The sequence below is a fragment of the Athene cunicularia genome, assembly GCF_003259725.1.
Source record: "Athene cunicularia isolate RWA chromosome 13 unlocalized genomic scaffold, athCun1 chr13_part1, whole genome shotgun sequence".
Lineage (NCBI taxonomy): Eukaryota > Metazoa > Chordata > Aves > Strigiformes > Strigidae > Athene > Athene cunicularia.
Genome location: NW_020799117.1, coordinates 20364541 through 20386334, shown reverse-complemented (window position 1 = coordinate 20386334; position 21794 = coordinate 20364541). Strand labels below are relative to the sequence as shown.

General features: G+C 38.9%; 1 protein-coding gene across 1 annotated transcript in view; it reads left to right on the top strand.

Annotated features, from left to right (window-relative positions):
* Positions 1–21794, top strand: part of LOC113485430 (ankyrin repeat and KH domain-containing protein 1-like) — a 103837-nt gene that overhangs the window by 10295 nt on the left and 71748 nt on the right. Inside the window, exons 3-4 of the mRNA XM_026858561.1 lie at positions 17013–17169; positions 21628–21775. Coding sequence (XP_026714362.1) covers positions 17013–17169; positions 21628–21775 — 305 coding nt within the window. The remainder of the gene's footprint in view (positions 1–17012; positions 17170–21627; positions 21776–21794) is intronic.

Sequence of the window (21794 nt, the reverse complement as noted above, 5' to 3'; positions counted from 1 at the left end):
ATGGTAGGAGTAAAAAAAAAAAAAAAAAAAAAAAAAAAGCAAGCAGTGTGTTTTGGAGGTCTCTACAGGGAAAGGAGCATGTAGGAAGACAATAATAAAAAGAGAAGAAACCTGCAATGTGGCTCTGCTTTTGGCTGTTAGCCTCCTTTTATAGTGAGCACACCAGTACTTGATCTTCCTAATCTGTAGAGGTAGAACAACTATATTTTAGTTTTTATGCAGATAAGAGCAAAGACCTGGAGAAAAATAATGGAAGAAACTTGCTTTGATAAAGTATTAAGTGGCTGGACTTTTCCATACTTGCTATTTGAAGCAACTAATTCCAGAAGCTTGTTAGAGTTTCTGTCTGCATTGTGCTCCAGTAACACTTTTGCTCTGTGGTGCCACACATTGGGTTCTGTGACCTCTGATGGACAAAAACTCCCATCTGAAGAAGCAGTTTCGGAGACATGAACCTAGGTGAAAGTGCATCTCCTGATACACCTGTGTCTTCTTCCCTTTTCATTTTTGAACTGTGGGAGGATGCTGCAAAGAATAAAAAGATGTGATGCCATGAGACCCATGGACTGTTCTTGTAGAGGTGTGTTTTTTCTAATGCATTAACACTAGATGGGTTTGTTCTTTATTCAAGTTGAGTCATGGTAAAATAAATTCCTTATTTTCTTTTTGAAAAATTGTAGCATCCTGATTTTTGGTTGTTTCGTGCTCTCTAATCTACTGTGGCATTCTTAGAGATCTTATTTTCAGGATGTTTTATTATGCAGTGTGTATGTAATGTCAGTACACTGAAAGGCTGTGAATCCTCTTAGGTAGAGGAGATGTTTTCTGAACAGTTTCTCAAATGTTCAGTTTGAAACATGAATTTATACACTAGTCTGTGCCACCATTAGGGTGGTGATTTTTTTTTTTTTTAATGAAGTGACACACTTGTTCAGCCTCTGAAAATACCTTGCTTTGCCATGCATAATTGGCATAAACTGGGGACTAAAAGTCCATGGGCTTCTGGGTCAAGCTGATGATATGGCTGGTCTTCAATGTTTACACTTAGTTCTTTGCTTAAAAATGTACAAGTATTTTCAGACTTTTTTTCACTCAATCACTGAGTGCTGTACTGAGCCAGGGCCATTTTCTGATTCTGATCAGGAAATCGATTATAGCCCATTTGGACTCAGTTTCCTACTGAATGGTAGAAATCTGGAGAAAAGAGTTCAATTAGGATGTTTGCCTATAAATAGCATTCAAAGGTTGTTTGAGTTCTTGCATCTCTGTTGTGCATGGGAGTCATATTCTGCTGTTAGTCTCCATAGTGGTATGATAAGTTTCCTTCATAAGTCTTAGGTTACTCAAAGCAGAAGGTAATTCCACTCTTCTCCCACTACCAAATAGGTGAGAGTGTCTGTAAAGTAACCTGTCAAAGGTCAGAAGCCCTAAAGTAGATGAGACAGAATACTTGGATTAGAATGCTGTAAATTGAGAATAAGAATTTTGTGCACCTTCTTCATCAGGAATACATTTTTTTCTTCTCTTGATGTTTCTCAGCATTATGCAAGGTTTTCCTTTGCTTCTTCTCCTCCCAGAGTGGACATCACCATTTCTGTGTTCCTCCTTTCCATGTTTCACTACCAGTCTTAGCAATTTGAGGTGTATCTTTCAGATTCTTGGAGACAAGCTATTGTCAGATTTAAAATGAGGAAACATTAGTTTTGCTCTTTGATAAGGCATGATAGGAAGAGCCAGAAATTAAAGAATAGTTGCTTACTGTTAGCCTTGCTGTTTTTCTGTAAAGTAAAGAAATAAACCTTGTAAATTTTTCCATATTTGATGGTATGAAGTGAAGAATTTATTTTGATGCTTTACTTACAGAGGTCATTGTTTCTGCTTCTGGATCATTTACAAAGTTGCTGCCATAGTTGTATGGGTAAATATTGTAAGCACTACAGTCTAAAATAAATTCCCCAAGAATGACTTGGGTTTTTAATACTACTTTGTATAAGCAACCAGAAGCAGTCTGGTTTTTTGGGTGGGTTTTGTTTTGTTCGGTTTGATTTTTTTTTTTTTTTTTTTCCCTCTTGGTCTCTAACCTGGATGCTTCCTTGAAATACATGTGTGAGAGCTGATGTACAAAGCTCTGAATTTAGAGCCTAGCTCCTTTGGTTCTTGCTGGGCACTTGGTAGATGATACCAGTTCTTGCATGGTCGTTTAGCATTTTATACTGTCATTACAATGCAGTTGAGTGTGGTGGTATGTATGTGTGCCCTCACGCTTCATTTGGCAGGGTGTGAGCAGGTGACTGCCCATCTCTAGGGGAGATGTGCTGAGTCTGCTGTTTGAGCTTGTGTCCATTTAAAAGCTGAACAAAGCCAGACAAACAATTCAGCTTGTGGCTGAAGTTTTCCCTTAGCTAATCACAGTAATACTTGCAAGCGTGATACAGCTAGAAAAAGCATTTGTTTTAAGTGCATAAATGTACTTAAATATTTGCTGGTGCTGCAGCCCTGGAAAAGATGTTGCAGGAGGAGGTAGTGAAGGTGGCAATGAAAAAGGCATCAGGCACCCAAGTAATGGTGATTTTGCTACCATGGCAAATCTTTCTGGTTGTGTGTTGCTGGTTTTATTTATGTTAAAGGTGGAAAAAAAACCCTTAAGTTCCTTACGTAGTCATTAAAAAAAGTGATAAACTCCTATTGAACTGTAATATACAGTACCTCCCATTTAATCCTAGAGAAGCACCAAAACAAATCTATGTCGATAGTAATGTAGATGTTTATAAACTAGTGTGTAGTCCCATCCTTGTCCTTTATAATTTGGATTAAAGTTAGCATTGTGTTTTGTATATTCCTCTCAAATGCAAGACCATACATTTTCTTGCAATCAAAAACAAGTTAGAAAGGAGACCTTAGTTGCCATGGGTAAAAGTGCTTTTTTAATTTAAAAAAAAAGCCTCCAACAAACCAAACTGGAACAAACCCCAGGAATTTACTGGAGCTGGTAGAATTAGCTGTTACTCTGACTTGTTTAATAAAAATATGTTGTATAATATACTGTGATAATTAGTACTAGCATGTATACTGAGGAAAGAGAGTCAGAGTACTGTGACTTTTCTATAGGATGCAGAATTGGTGTTTTTAAATATTCCAGTATGGATGCCTAGGAGACATTAGATCTTTACAGACTGCAGAACTCTAGAAAAATAGTAGTTTGTGCTGTGGAGAGATCATCCCTTGCCTGACATGTGCCTTAAACAATTTTTTGATGAATAATTGTTTTGTCTGACTCTCCTATTGCAGTTCTTCCCTAGCAGTCAGTATGGATATTGGTCAGGGTTTTGGTTTTATTTGTTTTTTTTTTTCATGGGTGAGTCTTCTACCTTTGCTCTTAACTCATAATGAGTAAACGGAAGCTTTCTCCTTCTCCAAGGCCAAATTCAAATGTCTGTACTTGCATTTGATGTCATGCAAGCCAAAACACACATAGTTTGAATGAACCTCTTTTGTAGGAATCTCTGTTGCCACACATTGATCTAGTTTAGCTTAATCTCTTTTGCCCTACACTTTTTTTTAAAAAAGGCGGATCCCTTGAAAACACTAAACCTTTTTCCAGGACAAAATTTTGGGGCTGAGGAAGATGCTCCTTTCTTCCCTTCTTTCACCTCTCCATCTTGTGGCCTCTTGAATATACTAGCTGAGCAGATGTTCTAGCCAGCAGGGATGCTGTGGAACCAAAGATGAGATAAACTAGCAGTTACATGTCAATTGAAGCCTAGCTGTTAGTGGTAGGTAAAGAGTAAGAACTTCAGTCCAGGGATGCATATGTATTAACTTTCAGTGCATACCAAGTACTTTTTTTGTCTCGATTGGTTGTAGTATTTCAAAAGCATGGGTAATGTACTCACTAGGTTTTGGAGCAAGGCTTAATACTAACAAAGATACTTCAAAAACAAATAACAAAAAACCCCAACCAACTAACACCACCACCCACCACCCCCCCCCAAAAAAAAACGGGTGAACACTCCAGATCAATCTAGACAAGTTCAGAAATAATGTCTGTTCAGTTCATAATTGTGTTAAATATTTGTTTCTCTGCTAGAGGAAATAGTAACACTTCCTTGTACTTGAATATAATTCATCAGGCTTTGTGTTGAACTACAAGCCTTCTCATATTCTCCCCTGAGCTTTAGTTTGTTTTGTTTAAAGCAATTCCACCACTGAATTGCTGTTTAAATGATGACTGTGACAAACTGGCAAATTTTACTGTATTATTGCTTTTGTCCTCATTGTAGCTGCTTCTTTAAAGAACAAAGTAATCTAAGAGGCCGATACCTGTCCCAGTCACTTATCTGCTGTGAGATAGATGAAAAAGCTGTTTGCTGATGATGTACATCTGTAACTATGATGAAGGAGCAATTCATGATGCTTCCATATTAACTACATGTAACGTGTATGGGATCTAAGTACACTTGGTTGAGTGATCAGCATGATTTTATGCACATAAATGTGATGAATGTGTCTGAAGGTCACGGTTTCTGTAAGGAATCAGCAGTGTTGAGGATTGTGTCTGGGAACTTGCCACCTTGTAGTAAGGAAGATGTTTGTTTGCTAGAGATTTAACAGAAACAAAATAATGAAAAATTGAAAGGTTGGTGTTCTTTACAAAGATACTTGACTAGGAAACCTGACAATCTGGGCATTCTGAATGAGTGGCATGGGGAAGGTGTGTGAAGTGGCTGAGGTGGTTTAGTGGCTATTTGCTGTCACCATCAGGCAGGAATCTTCTCTTCCTGGCTGAAGAGTTTTCTCTCCTCTTGCCAGTTCTAGCAGTGGCTAGAAAGACCCTTTGATGCTGAAATTCATTTTGCTGTGCTGGTAGAAAGCTCCTTCTTTTCCCAAATGTGAGTGTAGTGGGCTTGGTGGGGGTGCCTGGGGAGACCCAGGGAGAGGAGGAGCACCGAGTCATCTTTCTGGCAGTGGCCAAATGTTAGATCGGCACAGAAGAGCTCATGTTATTTCAGCTTTAGAAAAGGTAACTCAGTTTTCATACAGTGGGAGAAAATGGATGCCTAGTAAAAGCTTGAGAAAATCAAACTGATAAAAATATGCTGTAGCAAAGCCTCTCAGGAATTTTAATAAGATGACAAGTATGAGGAGGTAACTATATGGATAACTTTTCTGGTATTACTCTTTCCTGTTTAAACTCTAATATGTTAACAAAACTGTCACAAGGTTTAAACTAATATTTTAGTATTTTAAGTTTAAAATGTGTGGTATACCATATCTGTCAAACATTTGTATTGTTTCTTGCATTCTGAAAACAGAGGAAATAAGTAGATGGGATTGGTGGAGAGGAATTGGATTCAATTGCAGATTATTTGGGTAGATTGGGATTTTGCTAGAAATACCTGTAAATCTATGTAGAGCTGTTTTTTCATTGCAGAATTTGCTTATGGGGCTTCCAAGCTTTAGTAAAAGTGGAAGTTCCTGGGTAAAGCTATGAGTTACCTAAGTAACCTGGTATTGAAGTAACATGAACTAAATTGAAATCTCATGGGGAAACTCTCAAAAGAAATGTAAACGTTAATGAGAATTGACTAGTCAAACAAGAATTAATGTTTGTGCTGAAGTACAGAAAATTAATTTTCAGATTTTGAGGTGTCTGAGCACACTGTAAAAGCAGATGATTCCAAAAAGGAAGCCTTGTCATCAAAATGTTACCAAAATAACGGTAAGAACTAATTGTAGCTGGAGAAGGTACTTCCTAGCTTTTGAGTCTGAAAAAAAAAAAAATCTTGCTTCTTCAGTTGTTATACCGGAAAACAGAGAGAAATGTCATTGGGATTTCTGGCTCCTGTTCTGACAAATACATTGAAATACATGTAAATGCAAATATAATATTAAGAGTTTGCAGTGTCAAGCAAGTGAAAAATTAGAAGCTGGAATTAAGGGCAGTTTTCTCCAGTGGCATGTGCATGTGGTAATGGCCTTTCAGTTTTTTTCAGGCATCTCCTTTCACTTGTGGATGTTGCTCAAGTGGGTGAGTTCTTACTATTTTCAGGAGTGGGGATTTGTGAAGAAAGGGATGTTTTGAGTTTAAGGCCATGAAATATAACCCAGGAGAATGAAAGTGTATTTCTGCTTTTGCCAGAAAATGCTTTAGCAGATGATCTGAACATGGTTTTTCAGCTAGCACTGAAAATACAATTTTTGGGTGTAATGGTTTGCTGTCTGGAATCTGATTTGTAGAAATTAAAAACTGCTGCTCTGGAAGTCTGTGGGGAACTGTGATGGTGACACATGAAATATTGTAAAATGCTAATTACTCAAAAAAACCCTCCACCAAATCCTCAAGCTGCAGCTCTTAATTTCATACTAAATGAGTTTTATTTGGCATGTCCAAATACTAATTCAGGAGAATAAAAACAAAAGTTGCAGCCAGTGAATTCTGTTTGTGTCACATACTTGGTGATACAGGGGGAAAAAATACAATTTTATAGTGAAAGTTTGTATCAAATGTACATAAATGGATAAAATCTTGTGTTCAGCATAGTTACAAAAGGGATGTTAAAGGTACAGCAAGTTTTCAGTGCGCTGGAGCTAAGATCAAACTATAATTTGGATATTCAACAGTGAAGGCAGGTGCTTGACTTTGTAAAGACCGAGAGTCTCAATGTAGTTTTCCAAGTGTTTTAGAAAACCAATCTAAAAAACCCTACCATATTGAATGTCTGCTCCTCCCTGCCTGGGACTAATAGTGTGGGAATGACTGAAAAATGGAGAAACCTTCTGGGTAATACTTTTCTCAAAAAGAGACTATAGGCTATACCTACACTAAAATGTCTTTGAAATGAGAACTTTCAAAGGACCAAACATGTTTTTCAGGGAGATCCAGCTAAGCAATAGGTACTATTGGGGGGCAGAAGTAAAATCGCGATGAAGTTTAGTTACTTGGTCTAAATAGTTTGCTATTACATAACATAAATGTTTATTCTTGGTCTGTGTTTGCCATCAAGAGATGTTCTTGTCATGTCTTTTCCCAGTAGGTTTTCTCCCCTAAGGGATATAGAAATTGCCACCTTCCTCCCATCCTTCCCCAGTCAAACCAGTTGCCTATTTTTACAAGCCTTTTGCCGTCTTGAGGGTATGTTTCAGATGTGACAGAACTTTTAAAGAGTAGTGCTGCCATAAATTGTCTGATTGTTTTCTCCTTTTGGATCTAAAGTGAGGCACAACATCAAGGTTCCTTTGCACAGTAATGAATATTTTCTTTCTGCTTCTGGTGTCAGCTTGTAGTGTCACATTAAGCCAGCAGCGTTATTTGCAGAATTCTTTCATTGTGATTTAGAGGATGGCAAAGGCTTACTCATTTTAAGATGAGCCTTTCTGCTGCCAGATTGGCACCAAGTGCTTAATCTATGCTGAGTTTATCATCCTCTCTTTGCTGATACTGTCCATGGGGAAGAGTATTCTTTCTTCTTTACAGGTACTCTGCTTGGGAAAGTTCAAAGTTTTTCTGTAGCTGTATGGGATATCTCGGCATACAACAGGAGCTACTGGACTAAACAACTGTGCAGTGCAGCCTGAGGAGGACCAGCTCTTCTAGAAAGAAGTACACCTGCTGCAGTTACTCTGTGCTATGTGGCCACAGCTCTTCTCTGAGATACCTGATGGACCAACTGACCAGGCATAGTTGCTCAAATGCATCCCAGAAGTGCCAAATTCAGTTAACACACATGATTCAGCTCTGATGTATCTGAGTAATAGACATGACTTCCTTGAAGCAGAGGTTGTACTGTGTGCTATGTGAAGATGCTTGAAGGTTTTGCCTGGATAGAGGTATGGCAGTACTAATTACAGGTTTTGACTGCTGTGGAACAGGCTTTTGGTCTGGGTTAGTTTACAAAGGAATGCTGTTACCACTCTGCAAATACATCAGTGTAAAGGATTGAAGCATTATGAAGGTTCATGGCTAGTTTTGGCTGCACACAAAAGGTGGTCAGGTGATACCCCCATGGGATTTTTTAATTTTTTTCCTGTATGTTTTGTTTGGAGGCATCTCATGAGACAGTAACAGCTTATTCTGTTGTGAACTATTTCTGGAGTAAGATTATTTGAGTATAACAGTGGTGGTCAGCTCAGCCACCACATCATGTCAGAAAGGTGTTTCATTTATCTTACTGCATGATCTGTTTTCAGCAAAAGTGCAGACCTTTTTTTTTTTTTTTTTTTCCTCTCAGGAAGGTGTTAGGAAACTTAAATCTTTAGTTTTATGTGAAAAAAATCCCTTCTAGATGGTACATTTTGTGGTGAGGAACATGACCTTCTGCTGAAGTCTCTTACAGTTTTGAGTTCCTCCCTAAAATCTGGCCCTTGCATGTGGGGTGGGACTAGCCAGCAGAAGACTTGGTGCTTGTCTGAAGATGACTTTTTTTTTTTTAATATCTTAACTGGAAGCTGTGGGGGGGGGGGGGAGATGAAATATTTCTTCATTGAATTTTATCTCAGAAACAGATTTTGGGACAGAAGACAAATTTGGGTTTTGATATATTACATTGGCTTTGTAGCACCCCAAACGTTCACATTTCAATAGATCTACCACTGAAACTAGCAGAAAACAGCCGAGGAACTGATTGATCTCTGTGGTAGCAAGGAACTGATCCTCTGTGGCAGCAAGTAAACTGAGTAAACTTCCAGGTTACCCTTTCAATCTGGGAATGTCATTAAATTGCAATCTGGTAAACAACAACAGAATACAGTTATAAGGGACATTCTGCCCTGGGTTTTCTGTTTGGGTTTACATGGTGATAAATTAACAGCTGAGGAAGCTGTCAAGCTCTAGCCTGCTCAGGCAAGCTGGCTACAAGTGGAGGGAGTTGATTGTGAAAATCATGGAGCCAGCCAGGGCAGTAGGTGTTGGTCTGAAGCACTGTGGTGGTGTCATAGATTTCAAGCCCTGCTTCCCAGGGAATGGCAGTCCCTTTAGAGACGTTGATTTTTAATCAGCAGGGTAATAAAAAACAATATTAGCCTTCCAAAAAAGTTACTGGGTGTGACACTAGTCAAGATTTAAAAACTTTGGAAGGTGCTATTGTAGAGCCTTTAGAGATAGATACTTGTTTGAAAGGAAGTGTCTTTCAGTTATGATACAGCTAGTTGTAAAACAAATCACTTGGTTACCTTACTTTGCAGTATTTTAAGGAGCAGAAGAATTAGATCTCTAAACTCAGTGTATATGCCATTTAGTCGACTTGAATAATCCAGCCCTGCTGTATTTGAGAGAGCACTGTGAACTTTAGCAAGAAGTATAGTGATGGTCAACCGAGTTACAATTTAAGCAGATGGTTAATGTATAGAGACAATCAGAGAGAGCAGGTATATAATTGTATTTTTTTCCTGCTACTGGCTGCTGAAGATGGGCTATGGAACTAGTTTAGTCTGAGGATTGATCAGACCTTTGCAAACATGACCAGTATGTGTCACTATAGTTTGGTCTCCTTTGATTTGCATTCACATCTGTCTTTTTGGGATAACCCTTTCTGTTAAATATGGATTAAGGTTTCCTATCTTTGAGTTTGAGTATTATACAGTGCAGAAAGACTTAATTTAGGAAGGATCAGGAGCAGGAAGGGGCACCCAACCAGTTTGGGACGTGGTATTTTTTTGTTCAAAATAATGATTGCCATTTAAAGAGGTTCATATTATCTATGAAATTCTATGCTTATTTAAGCAGTAATGGGTAATCTCATACATAATGGCACAGTAAAGTTTTGATAATCTGTTACGTAGTGATTAGAAAGGCTATTGCCAAGTGGTTTAGATGCCTTTCCAAGAATGTGCCAGACCACAATCAAAGTGTTGGGAAGGTAGGGTAAGATTATAAGCAAGTTTGTTGCAGCACAGAAGTATATGGTATTTTAAATGTCAGGAGTTTGAAAGAGCATTTCTGTTCAAAGTTCATCTGTCTTCTGAATGATGCAAAAGATGCGGTTAAAAAAAGTATAGCAAAAGGTTATTTGCTACCAACGTATTTATTAAGGGTAGGCCTGTCAGGAAAGGCCTTGTGTGGTATGAAATTGATGTCAAAATGTGGGATTTTTGAAAGGCAAAGTAGAATCAGCTATTCCTGAACTGAGTTTATATAATTATACAAATAATATTAGCAATGAAATGTAGGCAGGTAAGGCAAAGTATTTTGTCTGAAGTAACTATAACTAGTTGGGGTTTTTGTCTCTTTGGGGTTTCATCGGGGTTTTTGTTTGTTTGCTTGCTTTTGCTTGAGATACGGATATTCCAGATGCAAAAATCACTGCAGATTTCAGTGCAGGTCTTTGTGCATACTTGGATCCAAACTCCTGAGGTCTCCCTTCACACATGGTCCTGGGCACTACATTAGATGTGATTATAGTATGTAACTGATGTCTGAATTCTTCAAAGGCTCATCAGAATCATATGGAAATTTAAGCATGGCATGCTTAACTTAATAAAGAGGGTTTTAATCTTTAACTGCTTTAGTGAAGAAATGTGTTTTAAAAGCCAAATGGCTTACCCAGAAATCCGTATGGCATAGCTCAGTCTATACTTTGACTTAAATCAGTTATTTTTCTAACAGAGTAAGTAAACATTCCCTTGTAATGCTAATGTTCTTAAGCTTAGTGTGAATTCCATTTTTTTTAAGAATTTATTTTAAAGTTTTTAAAAGCATATGAATTTTAGAAAGATGACTACACTAGAATGAATTTGTATTTTTCCAATTCCTATATACAAAGAGCATACTACTGAATGTGTGGTTTCTTCCTTGAGAACTTTAGTATGAGCAGTCAGTGTACAATAAAACACATTTCAATATTTAAAACACATTCATAAAATTGAAAATATTATGTCCCTCATTCTGATGTTGTAAATCAGATATCTTGATGCTGAAACAGTGAAACTTGAAAATGGCTACTACTTTTGATTTGCGTGGCTGATTTTACAAGAAAACACAGAGCCAGCACAATCCACTCACTTCAGATGCACTGAAATAATTCGTGTTGTGTCCTTGCTGAAATCTCTTTTGCAAGACTCGTCTGTCTGTTATGTAATCAGTGGAACCCAGGTGGTTTTTTTGCCCCCCTTCCCCTTTTTTTTTTTTTTTTTGTTTGTTTTGTTTTGCTTGTAGCTGGGTCTATTAGAAAACCAGTGAGACAAAACTGTGTTGGGTGCTTCTGTGCCCGTGTGTTCGTGGGTGGCAGTGGTTGCCGTTGCTGCAGCCTGTCGTGGAGCAGAGCGGGCTCAGGTCTGGCAGGGAGTCTGCTCTGGGCCTTTGCGCTCTGCTAACCAATTCCAGTTGCTTCACCACCTGGCTGCTAACTTCAGTTACTTGTTCAAAGCAACTAGAATTTTGCAAACCTTGCTTAGGCATCAAACACGGACAATGGGTTAGAGCTGATCGGTGTTTTCGTGGGTTTGCCGGAAAATCAGTGTGGGTCTTGGTGAGTGTGCTGACTTTAGTTTACTGGCTCTGAAAATGATGTAATATAAACCTAGTGTTTGGGAAAATATTTTGACATCAGACAGGAGTGAAATGCACACTTTTTTGTTACTTCTATGGGGGATTAGAAAATCACTTTCTGTTACCATATGCAAAGCAGGAAGTTATGTCACCACAGACAGCAGCAACTTCTGTTTAGTAAGATGGCCAATATCATCTCTGCTTGCTTCCACTGCTAGAGTTTACAGAAAATAGTAGCTGGTAGTTTTCTGTGAATGGTGCACTGCTGCTAAGTATTACTAGAAATAAATTTAACAATGTGTGGATTAAAAGAGAAAACTTCTTCTTTAGGAAATCTTCCCTTAGGTTGTATTCTTAACATGCCTGAACTGAATTTTGTTGTGCTGTTAGGGGAGCCATACCTATGTTGAGAATTTGGATTGAGCCACCTGAGACAGAACAGTCCTGCTTGTTGCCTTCTTGTCTTGTGGGAGCAGCTCTGTGATGTGCTAGAATTAATACTTCTCTGGTAGAGGTACCGCTTGTTGGCACAAGACTGTAGCAGTTGCTTTTGACAGTCTAGAACTTCTCAGTTCCTCCGAATGCGGATTCCAATAAAGAATCTAAAACCAAGTCCCCTCCTTCCTTCCCTGAAACCCCTTCACCTTGAGGTGCTACTTGTATGCCATGCTGATTAAAGCAGGTTCTTGATGTACCATTAAAAAAAAAAGACACATTTCTGGGCCATAATTCTCATTTCATTCATTTTGGCTTTTAAAGCTCTGCACATTTCTATCAAAGCCTGCCTTTGGGGGCCAAGTAATGTAAGACCTTAAAGAAAGAGAAGATCCCTTTAAACTTCTGGGACCAGTAGATGATCCATGTGAGCTGAAATTGAGTTGTGGTGAAGGTGAGGTCATAAATTGGACACTAGCTGAATGGCCTCAAGTGTGTTTTAGAACATACTGTGTGCTGGAGTTTTTTGTTAGGTGTATTGGACATTATCTCTTGTACTTAGATGTGTTGATCTCTTTGGAACAATCTCTTTTGGTGTTCAAAGGATGTGTTGACACCAGTTGTGTGTGGTATGAGTGACTTAGCTGTGGGCTCCGTACTAACGTCTTTTCAAGGTATTTTAAATGGTGATAATTATGAGCTACTAGCTAGAAACTACACTTAAGTATTTTCTTCCTTGATAGGAACTTTATCCAGTGAGGAAGAATAGAGCAACTTATGTTCCTGTGAGAATGTTCCTCCTCTTGAAATAGAAGGGAGGGAAGTGACTGTTCGAGTGTGGGTATCTGACGTTCCCTTACTGTAGTGAACTTGAAACAACTTTGGCCAAGGCTATTTGTGTTGGTTCTTTAAGATTTATTCATGGCTTTCAGCTTCTGTGTTCAAATTGTGAAAACATACAGACATGACTTTCAGAGAATGTTATCTCTGATTACTCATGGCAAAATCACACCAGTGGTATGAGGGCCTTTCCTTTTGGATCTTCCAAAGACACCAGTTTTTGAGGTGATATCTGTATCTTTGATTCATTAAACTGAGGAAGATACAACCCTGAGATTACCAGCTCATTTCAGGTTACCCTAAAAATCTGTTTGTGGTAGTTACATGGTAGGAATATCCTAATGTTTCTGAAAGTCAACAGAGCAGCCCATACTTCAGTGTTGGTTTTAGGTATCTGATGAGCAAGCTTTTCCCTTGAAAGGTGAGCTTCTTGTTCTAATACACCTCTATGATCAACCTCAGGCTAATTGAAATAGTTCAGCAGTATGGCACTAACTTCTGGAATGTCTGGCATTATCTGCCACTAAGTTGAGTCATGCTGTGTGCGATAGTAGCTTTAGGAAAAAAAGTAATCTGCTCCAGACTCTAGTTATATGGTAGTCAGCCGTACTGGAGATTTTATCTCTGTTAAACTGTTGAATTGTTGATTTGTTTAAACTGGTGGAAATACCCTTTTCAGATGCAGCCTGAACCTGTGTACTGTCGAATTGGTGGTTTGTGGTCCAGTAGAAGGACTAATCTGCTTGCAGATTTTTGAATTCATACTTTTCTCTCTGATTTAGAGATCTACAGTCTGTGTGTTGATGTGTTGGATGGGGAGAAGCTAGGTCATCTATTTCCAGTCAGGGGAGACTGTAGAATCATAGAATGGTTTTGGGGTTAGAAGTGACTTTTAGGTGCAGTCCAACCCTCCTACCATGAGCAGGGACATCTTCCACTAGACCAGGTTGCTCAAAGCTCTATCCAGCCTGTCCTTGAACATTTCCAGGAATGGGGCATGGGACACAAGCAAATGGTTATGAAGTGGACACAAACCCAATTCAGTTAAAGCTTAAAAAATAAATGAGCATTATAGCCGTAAGATTCTGGCACAGTCATCCTAAATCATAGCAAAGTGAAAACTGAGCAGTTATTTAGGTACTGTAAACCTGCAAAAGGGAAATAAATGACTGGATATCTGCAGTGGTAATTCTTGTAGTCTGTCTACCTTTTACACCATCCAGCCTAACACGTCTGCTCTGATGTCTTCTGTGACTGTTGATGAGTTTTGACGTGTGCAGTATAAAACGAGTATGAAATGAACAGCTGGGGAGAGCACCTGGGTTGAGCCCTATCTGGTGATGTAAGTAAAAAGCATTTTCGTCTTACTTTCCAGAAGTCCTTGGTGTGGCTATACAGCACCTTCTTTGAAACAAAGTAGGAAGCTGTAGTGGGCTGTAAGCATGCTTTTAGTAGCTGGAAGAGCCAGTGACCTATGGTTGGTAAGTCCTCCAGGAGACCATGAAAACAGATACTGTGGAGCAGGTAGGGCACAGGACTTAGATCTGTGGTGTGACTTCTCTTGCCTTCAGAAATCCTGTGTATGAACGCTTCAACAAGCAGACTTCAAAAATGGAAAGAATTATCACATATAGGTTCTGTTTGTCTAGGTACCCTGTCTGTTAGGGGTTTGAAGTCACCCTTAGTGATGTGAAATGATTGAGGTATCCAATTTAGTTTCAGATAACCAGGTAATTTTGACATTTCTTTTGTTTGATTTGTTTCGGGCTTTCTGTTTTGTTTTTGTTGGGTTTTTTGACTGGACTTTTTATTCCCTACTTCCTTTGCAAGCAGTAGAGCTGTTTACCAGCTCCTTCGTGAGACTCTTATAAGGGGAGGGAAACTGCTGTTGTGCTGCTCCTCGTAAACTAAGTCAATGTGGTTTTTTTAGCCTTTGCTCAGAGGTCATTTTTCTAAATCCTGTGGCTTTCTCTCAAGTACTTTTCTACTTTACTTACTGTGGTGTTCAGCTTTGCTGCAGTCCTAGATGAGGCCTCAGTGCTGAGTTGTGGAGATTTAATTCTCTTTTTCATTAGGCACTACTACTGTGTACACTGCAAGCTCGTGTAAGCCAGCACTGCCACCAGAAATAGCTAGTATAAACACCTTTGTAGTTACTCTGTCCTGGGGAAGTAGATCTATGTAAAAACTACCATTTTCTCTGTGTGTTTGGTACTAAATTGATGCCCCAGCAGAGTTTCTCAATATCTATCTCTTGCTGTTCCACCTGCCACAGCTGCAGAGCTGACAGAACTTATGTCCCCTTTTAAATGAACATATTCAGTTTACATTAATATGTGAGGTGTGAGCTGTGGTGTTTGAGGCTTGTTGTTTATAGCCTCACTATATTTAAGAGCTGTGCCTAGGAGGGTTATGGCCTCAACAGTTTGGAGGTGGAAGGGGGTATGTGGCCATTAGCCTCTTGATTTACGTGGAGTCAAGAGTCTGTGGCCGTGTGTTTCTCTTTTCTGATTGCTCTGTGGTGCACTACACAGTCTTTGAAAACCAGATGAGTGTGCTGTGGACAGATGTAGTTGTAATTTCTCATTTTATCACAGAGCGGGTAATTATTATAAATTTTTTTTTTTTTGTAGCCTCTTGATAATGCCAGAGTGATCCAGAGGTAGGATGTTGGAGCCAGGGAGGTATTGCACTTGGATCTCACCAAGTATCTGAAGTAGCTCATCTCAACCTTCATAGCCTGTACTCAGTTTCAGTTGGCGAAGTAAACATGCACCCCATCATTGGTGTCTGCCTTGATGATAGGATAGGGACTCTTCATCATTTCCAGCAGCACAGAGTTTGAATACCATAAGCCAACACTACCAGCACTGAAGCAGTGATGTAATGTAACAGAGTATGTCCAGCATATGCTGGCCTAAATTGTTTTCAGGGTGGAGAAATTTGGTAAGTATTGATTCTTACATTAATGAGAAACAAATCGGATGCCCTCAAACTGGGGAAATATATTTTCTGAAGACAATATTCGAAACTGTCAGAGTATTATTTTGGTAATAATTACAAGCTGGATTGTGGGACACATGGTGTAAATTAATCTTAGAGATATGCATGTACCAAATAGCAAATCTTCTGAAGTGTAACATGGGCTGTTTTCAGAGGTTTGTATCTAATTTGACCCTGTTTAACAGCTAAGGAATTGAGAAGTTTCTGATTCATTACTGGTGAAGGTAGCTAATTGATAAACCAGTAAACATTTACATTTTGTAGCATGTGAAATTTGACTGGGGGTGTTGGGGGTGTGTGTGTGCTATTCAGCAGTGCATTTTTTTTTACACTATTTGCATTTGTATATACAAATACAAACCCTGCCTACACTGCAGAGGCAACTGTGCAGTGGTGTTTGCGTATGTAGAATAGGCTGGGCTGAACTACATGGAGTAAAACTACACATCTGTACCGTGATTTTATATCAGCCATATAAATGTGTGGGATAAATACTTTCTTTCGGTGGTGTTCTGTATTAGCTTTAAGCTTTACTCTTGCAGCAAAGAAACTTAAAAAAAGAGACTGTTACAAAAGTTCCTTGAGTCTAAGTGAATCTGTATAATGTTAGTGTAGAGGGGGCATTGATTCAAGTATATTTAAAATATTTGAACTTTTGTTTCATAATTTTTGTGCCTCTAGCTAGAGCTGTGTAGTTTGGAATATTAAGTTATCGGGAATTTAAGCTAATAACATTTTTTTTTTTTTCCTGCTCTTAAAAAAGAAAAGGTATATTAGAGCTAAGTCTACTTCATTTTGGGTGGAGTTGGGTGGGAAGCAGGTATTAACTTTATATTTTAAATAGTAAAATTCTTCACATTCAGAAAATATTAAACCAAGCCTGTGGAGTAATACCTGTTTGCCAGCCTTCTGTTTTTGGGCTTGACCTCTGGACTTATCCTTATTTTCCTGAGGGGTGTTTTGTTGTTGTTTGGTTTCTGTTTTTATTCTTCAGAGATGTGAGTTGAGAATTTGGGACAGGTAATGAATCTACCAGTTGAAAAACAGTTTTTTTTACTGCTGTAATATGGTAATTAAATGTTCAGGTCTTGGGCAAATTTTAACAGTTACTTTTTAAATAGCTGATTTTCTGGCATGTTTGCAAGTGATTTTTAACTAATAGTGCATGTGGCTGAAATCTAAAACAGTGTCTTCGGATTTCTTTTGTGTGACTTTCATACTAACCTGACTGATGAACGAACGCACACTGAAGGAATTGGTAAATTGTCCACTGCCGATGGTAAAGCCTTCGCAGATCCCGAGGTTCTCCGGAGACTGACATCCTCTGTCAGCTGTGCACTGGATGAAGCTGCTGCTGCATTGACGCGGATGAGAGCAGAGAACAATCACAATGCAGGACAAGTGGACAAGTATGTATTGATCACTCCCCACATCCACTTTCCCAACTATAGATTGTAAGTTTGTATTTTTAATTTGAAATTCAGTTAATTTTATAGTTAGTACTTTGTAATATATCTGCCCTACTACCAGCAGAAGCAAAGTTATTGAATTTGAAGGTGTCACTATTGTCTCATAAGGTTACTGGCTTCAAAGAGTAAGAGAAAACTACAAAATAAAACATTACTCCCTAATCTGCTTCTCTTTCTGTGTACTGGGAGTTGATTTTTTCAATAAGGGTTTAAATTCTTAGCTGTAGAAGAGTTGGTGATAGTTCTGTAATTACTACCTCAGCATACTTTGTTGGAAAATAATGAATCTAGTTCATTGTGTTAAAAGTTGTAAGGGAATACTAATACTTACAGGGCAGCAATTTGCCCTGGTATCTTGCTCAGGAACTTAGGGGAAAATGAAACTATGTTATCTGATAACTTTTTGTAACTGATAATTAATGAGGATGACATTTAAGTCCCATGATGACAGAACTGGGAATTTGTCCTACATTGTCAAAAGCTTTCTTCTACTTTGGTAATTTCAGCGCATCTTTAGGGGTCCTAAAATATTTTCTACTCTGGCAAGTGATGCAGGTAGTTCCTAAACTGTTGAGACAATGGGACTGTGTATACTGTTGAACTTCAGATCTAGGATCAAAAATTACAAGCCTTAAGTTTCCTTTCATATGGTTGTCCTCCTGAAATTCAGACTTGGGATTTGCAAAACAATGTGCTTACAGTAGGGGCAGTAGTCTTGAGTCACTGCTCAAAATGTAAATACAAATACAGAACAAATATAGCTTCATTTCCTAACTGAACCTAGAGAAATTACTTGTGGATCAAAACATGGGGAGATGAAAATATGCTGGGGAAGCATAAAAAGGAAGCATACAAGAGGTGGAAGCAGACCATGTGCCCCACAGGGAATGTAGAAACAATGTCCAAGCATACAGGACATGATTAGGAAAGCTAAAGCCCATCTGGAGTTGAATCTGGCAAAGGGCATGGAAGGCAACAGGATACACTACTGTGAGTATATCGGCTGCAAAAGGAAGGTGAGGGAAGATGTAGGCCTGCCTTAAAATATGGCAGGGGACCTAGTGACAGAGATACAGAAGAGTAATGGGTAGTGAATGCTGCCCTTGCCTTGGGCTTTACTGGTGAGATTTGCTTTCAGGAATCTTAAGCCCCCAAGATGAGTGGGAGTGTCAGGATCAAGGAGGGCTTGCCTTCAGTAGGTAGGTTAGGGAGCACAGGTTGGGGATAGTCCAGTGGACATGTTCATGGGACCTGATAGGATGCATCCATGAGTACTGGCTGATGTCACTGTGAGGATGCATCTTGGATGCATTATTTAATTGATAAATAAATCAATTTATTTGAAAGGTCATGGCAAGTAAGGAAGGCTCCTGAGGACTAGAAGAAAGCAAATGTCACCCCTGTCCTCAAGAAGGGCAGAAAGAGGATCCAGGAGACTTAAAGGGAGGTCAGCCTCACCTCAGTCCCTGCAAAGGTGATGGAGTAAATCCTTCTGGAAGCAATTTCCTAATATAGTAAGCACAAAATGATGATGAGAAGTAGTCAGCATGGTTTTGCGAAGGGAATATCAAGCCCGACCTGATAGCTGTCTAGAATAAGATAGCTACATTGGTAGATGAGAGGAGAGCAGCGAATGCTGTTTATCTTTACTTTAGCAAGTCATTCCACTCTGTATCCCACAGCATCCTGTGGGACAAGCTGATGAAGTACAGACCAGGTAGGTAGGCAGTGAGATGGACTGAAAACCATCTGAACTACTAGCTCAGAGTTGTTAGTAGCACGAAGTCCAGGTGAAGGCAAGTTGCTAGTGGTGTACTACAGGGGATGATATTTGGGCTAATACTGTTGAAAGCCTTCACCAGTGGCCTGTGTGATGGTACGGAAGACATCCTCAGCAAGTTTGCAGATGATACAAAACTGAAGGGAGGGTAACCGGATGGTTGTGCTGCCATTCAGGAGGACTTTGACAAGCTGGAGAAAGGGGTCAGCAGGAATATTACGAAATTCAACAAAGGGAGATGTCAAGTCTTACAACTAGTGAGGAATATCTCTGTGCATGGGTATGGATGGGGAGGGCTGAATGGCTAGAAATCAACTTTGGAGAAACAGACCTGAGTTTCATGGCAGACAACAAGTGGAACATAAGCCAGCGCAAAGGTCAACAGCATCCTGTGCTTCATTTGGAAGAGTCTCACAGTCTCATACTTGTCATTTATACAAAATGTCTTGCAAATATCTCAAAGGGAACCTGAGCAGAGAGCAAACTGAGAGACTCTTGAGGTGCCTGGTCAACTAGAATGAACTAAGAGCCCTGTTTTTAATAGCTTTTTCCCAGAGCATATTTGGTTTCACAGCAGTTCTGTATTATGGGGTGGCTTAAGGTTATCTTCTGAGAATGATGGACCTGTTTCAAGATTTGTCTCGCAGGTTATGGTGTTGGGTGGCTCCCATTTCTAAAGACTAGACTATGTGTGTGCAAAAGTGCATAAATTCCCACTCTCTCCTCCCAGCTGAACATGGAAACCTGAGCTGTAAATGCATGGTTATGTGTGGGTTGCAGCAGGCCTTTTTGACTGCTTGTGCCCTAAACAAACGTATAGCTGTCCCTTACTACCTCCCAGGAGAAGGTGACAGGTTTAATAGTGTCCTGCAGCATTTTAGTGTGATCCCATTGATTGAGTATAATATAGACTTGACTATGTAGCCAAATAATAAACTTTACCAAAATATCAGTTATTTTGCTTAAAATACTTAGTGATTACAGTGCAAACAAGCAAGCAGATAGTGGATATTCTCTTCAGGTCAGATCTCAGCTTTTATCAGACAGTTTATTCCATTTGGGGGTGTATGGCAAGTGAGTTCCTTTTAAAACAGGGACTTAACATAGAGCAACCATTAGAGTTTTTGAACAATTGAAATATGTATGCTTTCCTGACAGAACCTTGTGCTCAAAGGGTTATTTTCTTTATTGTGAGTGAATTTCTTGAGTGAACTTTTGTCTTTTACAAAAGAAAATAAGTTTGAGGTTTTTAATGAACCTGAGTGTACTAGGTTTTGTTTTAAGAAACAGGTTTCCATGTTTTGCAAATAGACTGATTATAACAGACTGTGATGCATTCCTAAACTACTGTTTATAGCAGAGGGCTCTTCCTCCCTTCCCCCTCCCACCAGGGCATTAACTGTGGTTTGGTTCCTTCTGCTGAAGGACCGTGATTCCTTGCATGTTGGAGAAGTGTAACTGAGTTGGTATTGAGCATGACTTGCTTTTGTTTAAAGCACTGCTAAACACAAGTGTAACAGTTGTCTTTGATGTTAGACTTTTTTTTTTTTTTAAAAAGAAAAAGATTTGAAGGGCAAGTGACTTGGTTTGAGATAAGTTGAAGCTCAGCTCATCTTTGTCAAGATTTACATAGTGTACTTTCCTGGGTCTCAGGAAATAGCTATTTTCTCTACTTCAGAGGTTAACGATGGTTAAAGTAGTGATTATAGATTCCTGAGCTTTTAGATGCCAAGAACTTGGGGTTTGTCTTGTCTTTTCCTTCTAACTCTTATCTTGTAATGTCCTTAAAGTCAGAAGAGGTAGAGTTAGTAGTGTTCTACATAGGATGTGTTGTTATTGATGTTTAAAAATGTGCGGTTCAGTTGGCTTATTTCATCTGTCTGAAAACTTCTGTAATATGCTTTTAACAGTGCTTGAAAGGAAACATAGAAAACTTCTGTTAAGGCTCCTTTCCTTTCTTCCTTTAAGATGTCATTAGGTAAGGTAAGGATTTTTCTTTGAATTGGATGCTGAAATTAAGAAACTGTGTTTTCAATTAAAAGAAAAAAAGCTTTGGGCTAGTGCAGAGAAGGAAATAGTCCCACTACAGGAGACACACCAGTCAGAAGTTTGTCTTGTTGAAGTATTCAGTATTAGTTCTCTCTGTGATACTAGGCTGTTCACTTTTTGGCTTTATCTCGACTAGAAATTTGCCTTGGTAGCTATAGTCAGTAGTTCGTCACGGTCATAGCCTCTGTGTCTCTGGCGTTCCACCCAAGTACGAATAGCATAGCGAGGTTTACTTCTGTATCTTTAAAAAACTACAAATTAGGTAGTTTTGAGCATTCTTTTCTGCCTGTAGTCTATATGAGAGTTTATGTAAGTTAGTAGCTGATGAGGACAAGAGCTAATTTAGACACAAAAAAGGTCTTTATCTCGTTCATGTTTGGAAATAATGTGTGTATATATATATACACATTTTTTCTTAAAAAAAAAAATAATCTGTAAGGTGTGTTTCCTAGTAAGGCTTAGTACTAATGTCATGAGTCTTTACTTACAGACTTCTTCCTTGCATGGGAAAGCTACCCATTTATTGCAGATTTATTTTGAGCTAATTCTGTGGCAACTGATTTTTCCAGTCGCAGTTTGGCAGAAGCATGCTCAGATGGTGATGTAAATGCTGTCCGGAAGCTGTTGGATGAAGGAAGAAGTGTAAATGAACATACTGAAGAAGGGGAGAGTCTCCTTTGCTTGGCCTGTTCAGCAGGATATTATGAATTGGCACAAGTAAGTAACAAATAAAATC